Source organism: Rhagoletis pomonella, unplaced genomic scaffold (genome assembly GCF_013731165.1).
Source record: "Rhagoletis pomonella isolate Grant_MI unplaced genomic scaffold, Rhpom_1.0 Rhpom_scaffold_00007, whole genome shotgun sequence".
NCBI classification, from domain to species: Eukaryota; Metazoa; Arthropoda; class Insecta; order Diptera; family Tephritidae; genus Rhagoletis; species Rhagoletis pomonella.
In genome coordinates, this window is record NW_023458561.1 from 23,585,552 (window position 1) to 23,600,367 (window position 14,816).

Genomic DNA, 14,816 nt, shown 5'->3' on the forward strand with positions numbered 1-14,816 from the left:
GGCATAAATCCGCTTCATATATGTATTTTTATATGTATGCAAGTACATACTTACTTCTGCACAAGTCTACTTACGCTCACAAGCGATGTTCATATTTGCATATGTAGCATTACGAATATAACCAAGTTACTAAAGCTTAGATGACTTTTAGAAGACTATGCCAATAAAGAAACGATCTTTATAATAGCAATTCCATTTCCTAGCAAGATTCGATGCCATAAGAAAATATTACAAAGAGACACCCTTGCACTAAATTCTTTCATTAATTTTATTAGTTTTCTTATTATTTGGTGAAATGTTACTATCGATTGTATTTTATAGATCATTGCCAACATAATAGTCATAAGTTTATTTTAATAATAATTCCATATTCTGCACAAGTTTTCATATTCTTATGCAGACATTTTTTAATTTAATTTTTTCTCTCTTTATTTTTACTATATTTTCTGTTCAATATGCGGCTATAGTTCGTTTTGTAACATACAATACAATACAATAATAAGTAGTAAACGCCTTCAACGCTTAGATAGATTCTTGCTTACACATTTAACGTAGTATTTGGATGCGATAGGTATGGAGGAGTGTATTATTTATGAAAGCGCACTGTGCCTTACGATAATATACATACATATTAAGTGTAATTTTTATGAACATGTGAAAACATTGCTAAATATGGTTTAAGTTTTTTATATGCAGGAATCTTAATTTGTACAGTTTTATTAAATATGCATACATACATATATGAGTATTCAAGTTACTACATGTTTGTAGGTGCGCGAAATTTAATGCTTTCAACGTTCTCAATTCCGAGATAATGCTAATAACTTGGTAACATACATACGTACATATGTATGTATAGGGCCATATGAAAGGTCTCTGCGGATTTTTGTCACTACTATGTGCTATTGATGCTGCAACATCTGGCCATACTAATCCAATTGAGTAAATCTGAGGTGCCTTCGAAAGGTAACATTTCAGGCTACATTTTTAGTATTTGTACAAAAAGTAATATTGATTTGAAAATGAGCGAACATGCTTTGATACTATAAACAGTTAAAAAAAAAAAGTTTTTCAGAAAAGCTTTTATTGGTGGTTAGTATAAAAATAAACATCGACACCCGCACCACCCAACGGCTAAATTTTTTTGGAGTTATTTCTTATAATTTAATTAAAATAGGTTCAGGATATGAAAAATATGGACCTTAAATACGGATTTTCCAAATATCTGTCCTCCCGCGTCACCTATCGACCAACACTTATTGTGGAGTTATTATTTTTCAAGTAAGTAATATACATTCCAAATATTCAAATATCTAGACACCTGCGCCACCTGGCGAATTAATTCATCTTTCATATTGCATTGTCATCGGGTGCTGAACCAAGTTTGATGCTTCAAGTCTCTAGCTCTCCGGGAAGTTAGTTAAAATTAATTGCGAGATTTGATTACACACAGGTGTAACAGGTGAGTAAACGCCGGACCCAGAAGTGGTTTGCTCGATTCCGCAGCGGAAATTTTAATGTCGAAGTTGCATCAAAGAACGTAGATGTCAAGAGTTGCGTTCCAGATGCTTCACGATTTGCAGGTTTTTACAGGAAGTCGTTCCAGGTGACCACCTTCCATAAGGTTTATTAAAAAAAGAGTGCTCGGAAGGTCCTCAGTGCGTTTTCGCGAGATCCTAAGGTTTTGTCGCGTTATGTTGCAAAATCCGTACGGAGATCGCAGTTTTTCGTACAAAAGGTAAAGCGGAAAGCTTCATTGAGATGTTCTACAGCTCAAACAGCGCCAGACCGAGGCGCAAAGTAGAATGTTATAGCGAAATCCCGCAGTCGGAAGTTGTATGAATTATAAATTAAAAAATACAACTGCATTGTTATGGACTACGAAACCTACTGCTTTAAAAATTAAAAATATATTGCAGGTCAAGATTTATATACTGCTGCAAGTCGTCAAAATGCCCTTGAAAGTTGTAAGCTGAAAATGAAGTCAAATTTCCAAAAAAAAAACATGGTTTGGCAAGCTATTTGTTTCTGTGGCCGTAAGAGCAGCCCTTTCTCCCCATCCGGGACAATGAATGATCAAGTTTATCGGGATGAGTGCCTCAAAAAGCGTCTTCTGTCAGTTATCAACATATAAGATAGTAGGCCACTGTTCTAGGCGGACATGGCAAGCTGCCACTATGCCAAGGACACATTTCCGTGGTATAATGCAAATAACATCAATTTTGTACCTCACGACTGCAATCCAACCAATAGCCCAGAGCTACGTTCTCTTGGGGAATATTGGTCAATTGTCAAAGGAATCTTGAAGAAAACAGGTGAAACAGTGAAAAATATTGAAGAGTACAAAACAAAGTAGTTCTGCGCATCGCGTAAAGTCGATGATGCAGTCGTGCAGAAATTGATGGCGCGTGTGCGATGAAAATACCGATCACTTGCATATGGAGCAAATAATAACTAATGATTTAACATTTTAATAACAGCTAAACTTCCAAGTTATATAATACAAAAAAAAAATCATTTCAAAGCCTTTGACAGTACCGATTTTTTTTTTGTATGGGGAGTGGTGCAGTCTAATGTACATACATACTTTATCAAAATTGATTTTCAATTTACCCAAAAATCCGCGGAGACTTTTCATATACCGTTATCTAAATATAGAAAGGCTCTAACACATTTTAGTTCAAAGCCAATCAAATCCAACTTTGTTCGAAAGTCGGAGATTGCCCAAAAAATATATAATAAAATTAAATAGCGTGTTTCCCGTCCAAAATTGCCTACTCTGGACACTATATCAATTTGGGTGAAATTGAGAAAATTGTGTTTCAATTTCATGAATTCGACCGTAAAAACAAAAACAAAAAAGATAATTAAATCAATTATAAGTTAAGAACAAGATGAAATAGGTTTTAAAGGAAGCAATTCAGCTTGTATTTTGCATCGTGATGGATATTGGTATTGAAGTTGAGATAAGCGCGTTACATTTGCTACATTTTAAAACTTACACAGAGAATCAAAATTGTGTAATTAGGGGATAGTTGAAACGCAATATAAAAACAATGAAATATCGTTTGAAAAAAACTCATATCGGTTATATAAAAAAGAAGGTATCCCTCTCATCGTCAGTCTTTCAGACTGTGAAATTTTTTGCTACCATACCCCATAGCTAAATTCATTCACGTTTTATATTATTTTTTTATTTAAAAACATCTTGTAGTTAAAATCGATCTTGAAACAACAAATCGATTGCAAAAATGTTCCGCAACTGAGTAATATTCACTTCCCTCGAAGTTATGTGTCCTGGATTTCAAAATAAATTCCTTCAATTACAATATCGAGAGAAAAAATCGAATTACACATCGAAATGCTTAACGATTTTAAGATCAGAATAATATGAAACATAATCGTGTTCTATACCGGAAACAGCAGCAGCCCTGGCTTTTCTGGCCCGACACGAAATACTAGTCGGGGATTTTTTACTTCCATTATAAACTAAATACCTATGTAGCGTAGGGTGGTCCCTAAAATCAAATCAACGATTTTTTTCAGTCTCAACCCCTCAATCGGTAATACCACGCCCCTTGTGCGACCGTCTAAAATTGGGACCAAAATTTATATGCGATATCTTCGACTACAGTAGTATCGATTTTGTGTATAGCTGACGCACAAGAAATGGCTAAGAAAATTTCTTGTGGCAAATTTTCTTAAGGCAGTACGCAGTTCTAAAGAAGTTTGCTAATGAAAATAATGGCAAATTTTTTCTTGACTGTCGTTTTCTTGAGAGCTGGATACTAAGCTTATTAGATGAAAAAAAGTTAATTTTAATTTTTTGGGGTCTCCATAGAGGAATCTTAAACCTTTCGGAACGCCTTAACTGCCTCAAATCGGGACCAAAATTTATATGTGATATCTTCGACTATAGTAGCATCGACGTAAGGGTTGAGGCTTAGGAACTCTGATATACAATTTTGCTAATGTCGCTATGTACATTGTGAAATCATCAACGACATGAAGAGTCTAAAGATTTTTAAAATTTCGTCATTAAATTTATGAATGAAAAAATTAATTTTTCGAGGAATGTTTATCGAATTGAACATACAATTTTTTAAGATAAGATAGTAGTTCCGTTTTAAATTTAAATTTTAATATACATAACTATGTTATATACAATGGCTCAAACAAGTGTTCACATATTGATATTTTTTTTAAATATTCACAATGTTTTTCAAGTTAAATTTTTTTGTCTTTTTTTCATCGGAGGAGGAGCTCGGCCAAACACTAACATATTGCGTAAGCGCTAATCTATTATTAATTGTTATATAAAAAAAAACGCAAAAGTTGGCATTAAAAAAATATTGGGGCGTGTTCTTGTTTTCGTACGAATCGAAAATCATGAAATTTTCCTATCATTTTCTATATAAAAATTTCAAATTCTCGATTCGTACGAAAACAAGAATATGCCTCATTCATAAAAAGCAACGCGAACTGCTAACCCAAATAAACTCTAACTGTCCAGTTTAAAAGGTTCGGAATTTTGATGAAAACTTTGTATAAAGTTTAGAACTTTGATTTATATAATTTTGCTTGAAGCGTGAACAATATTTTTATAAAAAAAAAATATAAATTAAATTTTTATTTGCAACACATTGTGAATATTTAAATAAAAACAGCATATAAACCAAGGCTTCTGAGCAAAGAGCTGAAAAATGCATTTGCTCCTTAGCTTCTTAAATACAATTTCAGTATTTTGTTTTTGTTATTTTCTGCCCTAGTAACGATATAAAAAAATTTCAGTTAATAAACTTACTTAAATTATTATTTTTTGCCACTGAAAACAACAGTGTTAAATAAATTTCCTCTTTTTAAATGACTAAATATATTTCATGTTGAAAAATATTAAAGAAAGTAAAAAGAAGTTGTAATTTTTTTCAATGGAAAAACACATGAAGATTTTAATAATAATAATAATAGATTGGCGTTTACACATATGTTAGTGTTTGGCCGAGCTTCTGCTCCGATTTGTGCGTGCTCCTTGATGTTGTCACACAAAGCGGAGGGACCTACAGTTTTACGCTGACTCCGAACGGCGATTGTATTTTTATGAGAAGCTGTTTTTCATGGCAGAAATACACTCGGAGGTTTGCCATTGCCTGCCGAGGGACGACCGCTGTTAAGAAAAAACCCTTTTTCTATTTTTTTCTATGTTGCTTTGACCAGGGCTTGAACCCAGACGCGCACTACTTACAACTACACTACAGCGGCCGACATGAAGATTTTACAACACAAAAAAATCTTTCGGGAAAATTAAAAGTGTTTTGGCTACAATTCATCTTTGAATGCACCGGTCACATTTTTTCAAATGATAGTATTAACTAAGAAATCGTTTGGTATTTTTGTTAAAGCAGGTTTATACATTAGCTATCGTTCTATGTTGAAAAATATCTTGCGCTGTTATGCAAGTTCCGACGACATAGAAATAATTCACAATTGAGCACATTCTCGAGTAAAATGTCCCACCAATCACAATGGAATGGCCCACTATTTAATTTACTTGGCAATTTTTTTAATTTTATTTTGGATGCAAGTGTTTCTAGAAAAAAATTTTAGAGGTGAGCATTTTTTATACGGACCCAAATACACAAACACAAAATATTACACCAGGGCTTATGAATTTTTGTTTGCACTTGATAAGTTGTGCTCAACGAAAAACTAATATTAAGTAAAAAATTACGCACTGATCACGCGTTTTCTCAAGAAGATTTTTCAGCCATGATAAGTAGCACATTGTCCTTTAACCTAGGCAAGCCATATTAAACAGTTAAAAGCAGTAGAAAAACACAACCCTGCCATGTACTTCGTTGTTGCTTAAGAAACCTAGAATGTCAAAATAGAAAGAAATGTACACACGTCCTTCTTCTGAAGAATTAAAGAAGTATATTTTATACCCATAAATATAAAATAAGTACCGCTCAACGACTACCACAAGAAAATTCACGTTTTTTATAAAATACCCAAAATTCAGTTACAGTTGTAAGCAGCCTTTTTCCTAGCATTTGGTAACTGGCACATTTGTTTAATATCTATAATTTTATTCCTCAGAACCTACAAATAAATGTCTGAAAACCCCCGAGCTTTAGGTCTGACCGCTCAAGAAGTTATATCTTAATAAAAAGTAGATTTTGTGCGAGTTGCACTATACATTTTCTGATTTTCTCGATTTTAGCAAGTAAACTGGTCTTTTATACCGTTAGCTTTGCGTTGAATAACTATTTATTGATATTTACGCAAACGAAGGTATAGAAACAGTACGCAAAATGTCGCCATCTCAAAAGATTTCCCCATATGAACAAATCCATTATTGAGAAAAAATAAAACAAGTAATTTTTAAGCAAAAAACAAAACCGACTTCAATTCTCACATAAAAAATTTAAGATTATCGTTAATTTCTTCGTGATATAATGATCGGATTTAAACCACCTGCGAGGTAAAACCTTTCCTTTAAAAAAATAATTGTAGAAATAGGTTAACCTGGTCCAAAGTTATGCGGTAACATACATAAAAAAAAATATTCCGACGAATTGATAACCATCTCCATTTTGTGAAGTCGGTTAGAAATTAAAAGTTGATTACTATTCTTGTTTGAAAAATTTGTTATTCGAGGTTTGAAGCCTATATAATGTTTGAAGAACGATGTTTGCGCATTGAGATCGAGTATTGAGCATTGAATATTGAGTTTCTGGCATTTTTTAATAATACTAGCATCGAGTATCACAACAAAATGTAATAAAAATATTATATTCTAAAAACTAAAGTAAACAAGAAGCAATGAAGATCTTATAGTCAGTCGGTCTATTTCTTAGAGACCCGTAACGGATGTAAGTGTTTATATACATACATATATACACGAGTATGTACGTATGCATGTATGCATACCCAGAAGATAATTTTGGTAGACCTTCTTAAGTGAAGCCATTCTAAAAGGCCTACACAAGAAGGGCTGAAAAAGGTGCTTCCCTGCATGCCTTCTAGAAGGGCTTATCTATTTACAATTTACGCGAATGCATAACTTTATATTATTTAGCATTACAAATGAATTTCAATAAACATTTTAAGTTACACACACATATTTGATATAAACCTTAAGCAAATACTTCAAAGATGTATGATTTTTATAAATTAAAGAAGCAACTTTAAAAGACCTTCTGAAGTACGGCCTATAAAAGCCCTTCTGCAAGGCCTTCTATGGGTAGCGAAAGAAGAAGCCCTTCAATTTGTGCCGCTCTATATAAAAAAGAAAAGAAGAAAGAAAAGAAGAAAGGAATGTAGAGTGGAAGGTCTCTTGCTCTCAGGAAGGCCTTTCGGAAGGGCTTTTAACTCCTGAAATTATCTACTGGGTATAAATGTGGTTAAAATAATTGTTAGAGAGCCAAAATAGTTTAGTTATAATGCATTTTGTTCATGGAATGCTTGATTGGTGCATAATTACAAGCTTCCCATCGTATATACATATCTATATATGTCTGTCTGTATACTTCCAATACAACTTTCTGTGAGCTATTTATTCATGTTAACATGTATGTATGTATATATGCATGTATAATAATTAGCTAGTTTGTGGAAAAGAAATGCGCTTACAACACTCAAACGAAAGCTTCTCTTTGTTCACAAAACGAATAGGATTAGATTTTATTAGGTACGAGAACGAGTGTAATATGTATGTTTTTTACTTTTGAAAACATGACGCTAGTTAATCAAAATCTTTATTCGTTTTCATAATATAATTTATCTATAACTGTTTTGGAAATTTTCGAATTCTCTGTATTAATGTAATTTGTATTTAAATTAACTAAGTGTATTAACCAGATTTTTCGCCTTTTTTCGTTTCCTTTTTTAAGTAGATATTTGAGCTAATGCGTGTGTATTCGTATGCAATGGCTTATCTTTTTGTTTATAAGAAAAACACTTATAGTTAAATAACTTTTACTTAAAGTTTATGTAAACGTGATTGATAATATGATGTTCACTGAAAATAGAGTTTCAGAAAATGGAAGCGCACTGTTAGTCTCATCGGTAAGTTGAACACAAGGTGGAAAAGTTTTTTAAAACATTTCAAATTAGGAAGGCTGACTAGTAAACATCTTTGTATTGTATTTTACATTAACGGTGAAACAAAAACGAGCAAAAATTAGAAAATTAATAAAAAGGTGCTTGGATAACTTGTGGATTTTCTGTATATACATACATATGTTTGCTCTGGATACTTATGTATAAAAAATTAAGAATCTGTAGTAGCAAAAACTAAACATGAGGTTGCGCTAATGGTAAGGCTTGCAGAAAGTCTTAATCTAGCTTTAAATAAAAATAATGTACCTTTTAACGTTTTATTGAATCAGATTTCTTCAAAATAACAAACATAAAATTTTATTTGTTAGCAAAATTAGTTTTAAACAAAACATAGAGCATAAAACGTAACTAACAACTAAAGAAAAATCAATAGAAATAATTACTAAAATTAAGTTGGTGTTACAAGCAAAGAAAAAGGTGGTGTTAGGTAATGTCTAAGGGATATGGAAATGCCAGTGTGGCATGCATGCATTACCAACGATCCCAACGTACTGTAAAATTGCTACCAACCTTATTGTCGAAATCTGCAAAATCAGCAAAACCACCACCTCCACCAGATGTATTGGATCCAAAAGCATCCGTAGATGGCTGAGTTGGTCGTGCGGGTCCCTGCGAATGAAAAAATAATCGTCTTTTAATTATTTTTTTTTTGTTTGAAACGTTTTAGTGAGCTTCGCGGACCTCGTTAACTTAGTGGCAATAATGGACATGAACATATCTCATATTATTTGTTTAAGGGAGGGTCACAGAGTGATATCATACATATTTTGAGGACAATTAACTTTAAGTCTACCACTAATCATCCGGACAGGGACAGCCTAACTTTAAATTAACATTTCAATATTTAAAACACAAAACCAATTGTGAACATTTCGGAAAATAGGGTTTTTTGAAGCGTAAACTCAATTTGATGTTAATACAAATTTAAGCAAAAAAGTTTTTGTGAATATTGCCAAGGTGACACCATTTGCCCACAACATAAACCGGGTCGTTACCGCAGCATAAATTTTAAAGTGGGAACTTACCTGCATTGGACGAGGCGGTGCTGGACGCGGTGGTGGCACCTTCGATTTCTTTGGTGGTAATGCAGGGCTTGGCGATTCGGGTCTTGGAGGTGGTCCTGATTTTTGAGTATTTGGGCTCAACACTTGTCCCTGGCCAGTGGGTGCATGTAATGCAGCAAATGGATCACTTCCAAAGTCATCTTTTCCCGGCTGCTTAGAAAAATAGCACGTCAATTTCCATAGATGTTTACATAATAAAACATGAATATACCTCTGGCGTTACAGCATTGCTAGCTTTATTTGCACTGAATGCATCGGCGCCAAACGGATCCTTTTGTGGCTGATTAAATGCGCTACTATTGCCGAATGCATCAAATCCGCTGTCACCAAAACCACTGGCAGTCGTGAAGCTGTCATCAAATCCACTGCGACCAGTAGATGTGTTAATGCTATTAGCCGCAAACGGATCATTGCTAAAGCCATTGCTGGTGAATCCGTTCGTAGTTAAAGTTTTCGTTGCCTGTGATGTGGTGGTATTTTCATCAAACGGATCATCCGCTTTTGGTTCTTCAATTTTCTTTTCAAGTGTTTGGCGCGCTTCACTGAAGTCTGGTTCTATTTTTAATTGATACTCTGAAACTAACTCAGCGTCTTGGTTTGAGATGGCCGCACGACACATCAGCAATGCATCAGTCATTTGACGCTGAGTTTCCATTAACTGTGTTACCATAGAACGTACCTGCAAAGCCAATGAAAATTATAACATACAATTGTCTTTTTTATATATACATATATTTTTACAGCCACACACCGAACTTATTTGCAATTGGGTATTTTGTAAATGTTGTGTTAGCTTTTGTAATTCGCGATTATTTTGGTCATATTCCTTTTGCAGTGCTGCTTCTTCATCCTTTAGTTTCTGCAATTCAGATCGTTTTGCATTTAATTCACCCTCCTGCTCATTAATAGTTTCTTCCTGTTTCTGACATTGCTCGCGTATTTTGTTCACCTGCAAGAAGTATGAAATTCTTTCTTAAATGTCGATTACATTCATGGAAAACATGCCAACACATATAAATACATTTATACAACCATGCAGATAACAGAATAATACATATACTTATTTATTAAAACAGTAACGAACTATGAAGAAGAAAAAAAAAACATACATACATATTAAGTTATCGGAAATATTTAACAGACAATTGTGTTTTAGTATTGTATTTAAAGTATTAATATTATAAGCGCGACAAATTTTCCATACGAATCAGCGAAGGGACATTATGGTACGAAAACTGTGACATACAACAAAACAATTACAGAACAAAACATAGCAAAATCATAAATACCATAAGTAAAACCAACCTGATTTCTGAATTGGGATATATCTAATGTCAAATTTTCTAGTACCCTCTGGTAATCAAATCTCTAATAAGTAGTGTTTTTTTTTTATTTATACCCAATTGCGAACATGGATGCGAATGTTTTGGTGGGTTTTGATAGTAAAAATAGTTGGGTGGTGCAAGGAAATGAGGAGCAATAATGTGGAGCACGGCGAAGATATGTAATATTAGTATGTGCACCAATTTTTACGTTTTTCACATATGGAAGAAATAAAAAATAAATTCGATTTTAAATAATATATAAAAAAACATTCTCAAGTATCAAGCAAACAAATACATATTTATGTATAAAAATATTTTGCAAACGCAAACTATTAAGAGAAATTTAAAATATATGTTTAAACATAAAAAATATAACTTTTTAGTTTTTGAAGCAGTATATTGCTTCTGAAACAAAATGAGTACTTGCCTGCGCTTGTAAATCATCTAAGCGTTTTTGTGCTTCACCACGTTGATTCTCCAACTGTTTTAGTGTAGCAGACAATGTATCTAATTCACTCTGAAATTAAAATTGCATTTTCAAAGGAGTTAAATTATATTTTTCCACATATATCTAACCTGTAAGCTACGGACTTCTCCGGATTTAATGCGTATATCTGCTTCTTTCTGTGCGATTTCTGTTTCCAAAGCGCGCCGCTCTTTAGCAAGCTCTTCGATTTCCTTAGAAATCATTTCTAGCTCTGGATTAGAATATGTCGGCTTTGGTTCCTGGCGAGGCAAAATACTCATGTACAAATAGAAACTAAAAAATTTTTTGTCAAGCAGTTTACTTGTGGTTGCAAATCCACGCCGGAGACTGTGCTACGCATAGACGGTGGTACCATATTGGCTGTCAGTACTTGTGGTGGCTCAATGCCCTTTTGTTTACGTTCCACCATCCACATGGCCAAGGCAAACTGCTCCAGTGTTAGCTTGCCTGATTGATTTGTGTCACAAAGCGCCCTAAAAATAATGTTTATGTCTTGTATCCGGATATTTGTTGGCAAGATATTTACGAGTATCACATCACATCAAATGGAAAAGAGAGTAAGTTTTTATGTGTGTTTAAAGAGAAAATATGGAACTTAAGCAATTATTTAAATTATAGAGCCTTCATAATTATCTATGTATAATTTTAATTATATGCAGGGTAAATTAAAATATAAATATAAACTGTGATTTTTTGAAATTCTCAAAAAAATAATTAAACCGATGAGAAATTCTATAAAAATCTTGTGATTTAGCTTGAATGAAAGACCTTTAAATTAACACTATTATTTAATTTTTCTCAATGGGAAATAAAAAAAAAGTTTCCAAAAACACATATATGTATATATAGCATGTAAAAATGAAATTCTTCTCATAACAATTCCCACCTGAACTCTATGTCATCGCAGCTGTAAGTTAATAAAATAGCTATACTCACCATATGTGCGCTAAGCAATGTTGTTGTACTCCCGATTGTAAGAACACATTCTTCACCTCGAGTCCCGAAACAAGCCCATCTTTGTCTCGATCTGATTCCCGGAATGTTATTTCAAAGCGATTCAACTCAGCTGGACTAACAACCCAATCAGCACTTGCTGTCACTGAAGGGGGCGCGCCAATAGGTATAAGCGGATCTGTGGATATAAGTGGTTGTGTTTGCACAACACTAGCACCGACTGGTGGAACACGTGTCATTGTTGGTATCGCAGGCAGCGGTGGTATAGCTGGTGGAGGCGCTATATCTTTAGGAAAGTTTGCTACAAAACCACCATCGCCAAATCCTTCGCCACTGGGAGCGCGAGGCATAGCAGCATTATTGCTTGTAACAGCCGGGGGAGCTGGTTTTGGAGGCGGACCTCCGCCAGCGCCTGCCTTGCGCAGCTCAGGTGGTAGCACATCTGGTACAGTACGTTTCTCTAATGTCTGATAGACCAGATGCATGGCCACGATGAATTCGTGCTTATCTAAGTTGCCATCTTTATCCTGATCGGCTAGATCCCAGATTTTTCCCAACGTGTCCATTGGCAGTTTAGAATCCATGAGTACGCCTTTGACCTTGTTCCCAGCCAGCATTCCATTAACAGGTTTTAATGTCTCGAACAGTTGTTCATACTTTAAGCGGTCTATAATGCTAATGGACCAATCACCACTTGTAATGCCACCACTAGAAACCGGCACTGTTTGAATACGAGGTGGCATGATTTTCGGTATATCACCCTGTGTAATAAAGTACATTTTTAAAACGTTAAGCTTTAAATGTATTTTATAATATATAATTGAAAATTATCAATAAAGTACTCGTACACATATTTTGGTATGTACATACACACCAAAATGCATGTCGTCAAGGTAGTTTACTTATTTCGGGCAAACATTTTTAATGGACAATTGATAAAAAAAAGTTCCCGAAAATACAAAATGCAGAATACATCGACGTCATTGTTCCAGTAACTGCGATTGTGTAACCTATTTGGCCATATATTTTCAACTAATGTTACTAAATATGTATGTATATGTATTACTGGTCGGCTACTTACGACTTTTGGTGGATTCGGCGTTTCATTATAAATGTTGCTCATATTAATAACCTGCCCTGCTTGAGCCAAGGACACTAGTTTTAATGCAACGAAGAAACCGGGTTTATCCAGGAAGCCCTTGCCATTGGGATCTGACAAATCCCAAATCCGACTCAGCACCACATCGCTAAGACCAGATTTTTTCAAAAATTTCGCTGCCGTCATCGCTTCTATAGCACCAGAACCTTTAGGGTCAATCTTCCCAATTAAGCAGAATAAGCACAAGAATACAAACATTAATTAACTTTCGAAAGATAAAAAAGTAAAAATCAATAGGCGTATCCGCTGCACACTTTAGTTATACGCAACAGAACACCCTTTCCCATGTCTACCCCTGCGCCATACCTGTTTGTAATATGCCTCATATATGGCACCGTGCTTGCCGCACAATTTCGCAAAGTCTAAATTCATTGTTTAAATCCAGTGCACTATTCCACGCTCGAACACCACTTCAACGTTAAAACTGATCGGGACTATAAAACTGCGGGTCTATTTCTGCTGTTCATTCAAGAAGAAAATTTTTTCCAAAACTCTCTTATCACAAAATCGATAAACAGAAAAATTCTGACAGTTGCAAATCGATTTTGCCCTAGCATACATAGCGCACTGCTGCACCTACGAGTTTTCTGTAGAGTTGCTGCGACAAGGAAACCTAATTGGTGTGCTTATTAGAATCTAATTAGATAATACATGGAAATTTGTTAAAAATCCAGAGGTATTTAGGCATTTATATAAATAAATAACTATTCGACACAAATTTATGTATGTATATATATGCTCCAATAGCTAAAAAAAACCGCACGCTTAACTTAAAAAAATTAACACAACTGCAACTCTGAAATCACACATCTACTCCATCAATTTTTTCACAGCTGAAATTTCGTTTGTTATAATTGACCTTTCTGCTAAAATACGCACTAGTCGCTTAAAAAAGGTTGGGACTTGCGTTGTTTTAACTTTGCTTCTAATATTTCTCTCAATTTATGTGGTATTTTCATTAAAATTGACGCGCTAAAACTCAACAGCTCTACTAAAGCATAGAAATGGGTGCGATTAATCCTTCGATTAAATTAATCGATCACTTTTGTCCAATTTATGGTATCGTAGTTTTTTGCTTCATTAATCGAATATTAATCGATTAATTTTAAAATAATCATAAAAATATTTTCAAGAAATATGAATTTGAATATTCTTTCTTGCTAGCTGCATCATCCTTACCCGAGATTCAAAAAAATTTATTTTGAAAATCCGTTAGCATTGGTCTCAGTAATCACTTCCAATGAAGTTGGGGGCAGCCAACTTTTGATTCAACTAATCGCCTCTAAAATTGCCTGGAAAATCGCCTCATGCGAACGCCGTATTATGGAAACGGGTAGCAAGTCTTCACTAAAATCAGTAGAAAATGAGTTCGATCTTTGGACCCCTCATAAATCTGATACCCAAACGAAGGCGAAAAGATGATGAGTTGGATCACCCACATGAAGAAATAAGTTTTTATTTATCTATCAAGTCTAAGAACTAAAGCCGAATATCATCGACGCTAGGGAGGAAATGAAAACTGTTTACCCAAAACTTTTCGGACTTGCGGAAAAAATATTGTAAATTAGTTGATACATCGTTTTCGGCTGAGCGGCTTTTTTCAAAAGTTGGTGCTACTGCTACCGAAAACGCAACTTCTTAACAACAGAACGCTTATCAAAACTTTTGTGGCTAATTAAAAAGAAAATTAAAAAATGTATTATGGA

General features: G+C 34.2%; 1 protein-coding gene across 9 annotated transcripts in view; it reads right to left on the reverse strand.

The window, feature by feature from the left end:
* Positions 1-14,117, reverse strand: part of LOC118742468 (epidermal growth factor receptor substrate 15-like 1) — a gene marked incomplete at its 3' end in the record, with an annotated part of 38,769 nt that extends 24,652 nt beyond the window's left edge. Inside the window, 11 exon segments of one of the 9 annotated variants that reach the window (XM_036474572.1) lie at positions 8,632-8,730; positions 9,147-9,338; positions 9,397-9,864; positions 9,937-10,134; positions 10,938-11,027; positions 11,087-11,236; positions 11,299-11,470; positions 11,934-12,712; positions 13,033-13,269; positions 13,417-13,569; positions 13,990-14,117. In XM_036474572.1, the coding sequence (XP_036330465.1) occupies positions 8,632-8,730; positions 9,147-9,338; positions 9,397-9,864; positions 9,937-10,134; positions 10,938-11,027; positions 11,087-11,236; positions 11,299-11,470; positions 11,934-12,712; positions 13,033-13,269; positions 13,417-13,482 (2,451 nt within the window). In that variant the 5' untranslated portion in view covers positions 13,483-13,569; positions 13,990-14,117. 9 annotated transcript variants of the gene reach the window in all.
* Between the last annotated feature and the right edge of the window lie 699 nt (positions 14,118-14,816).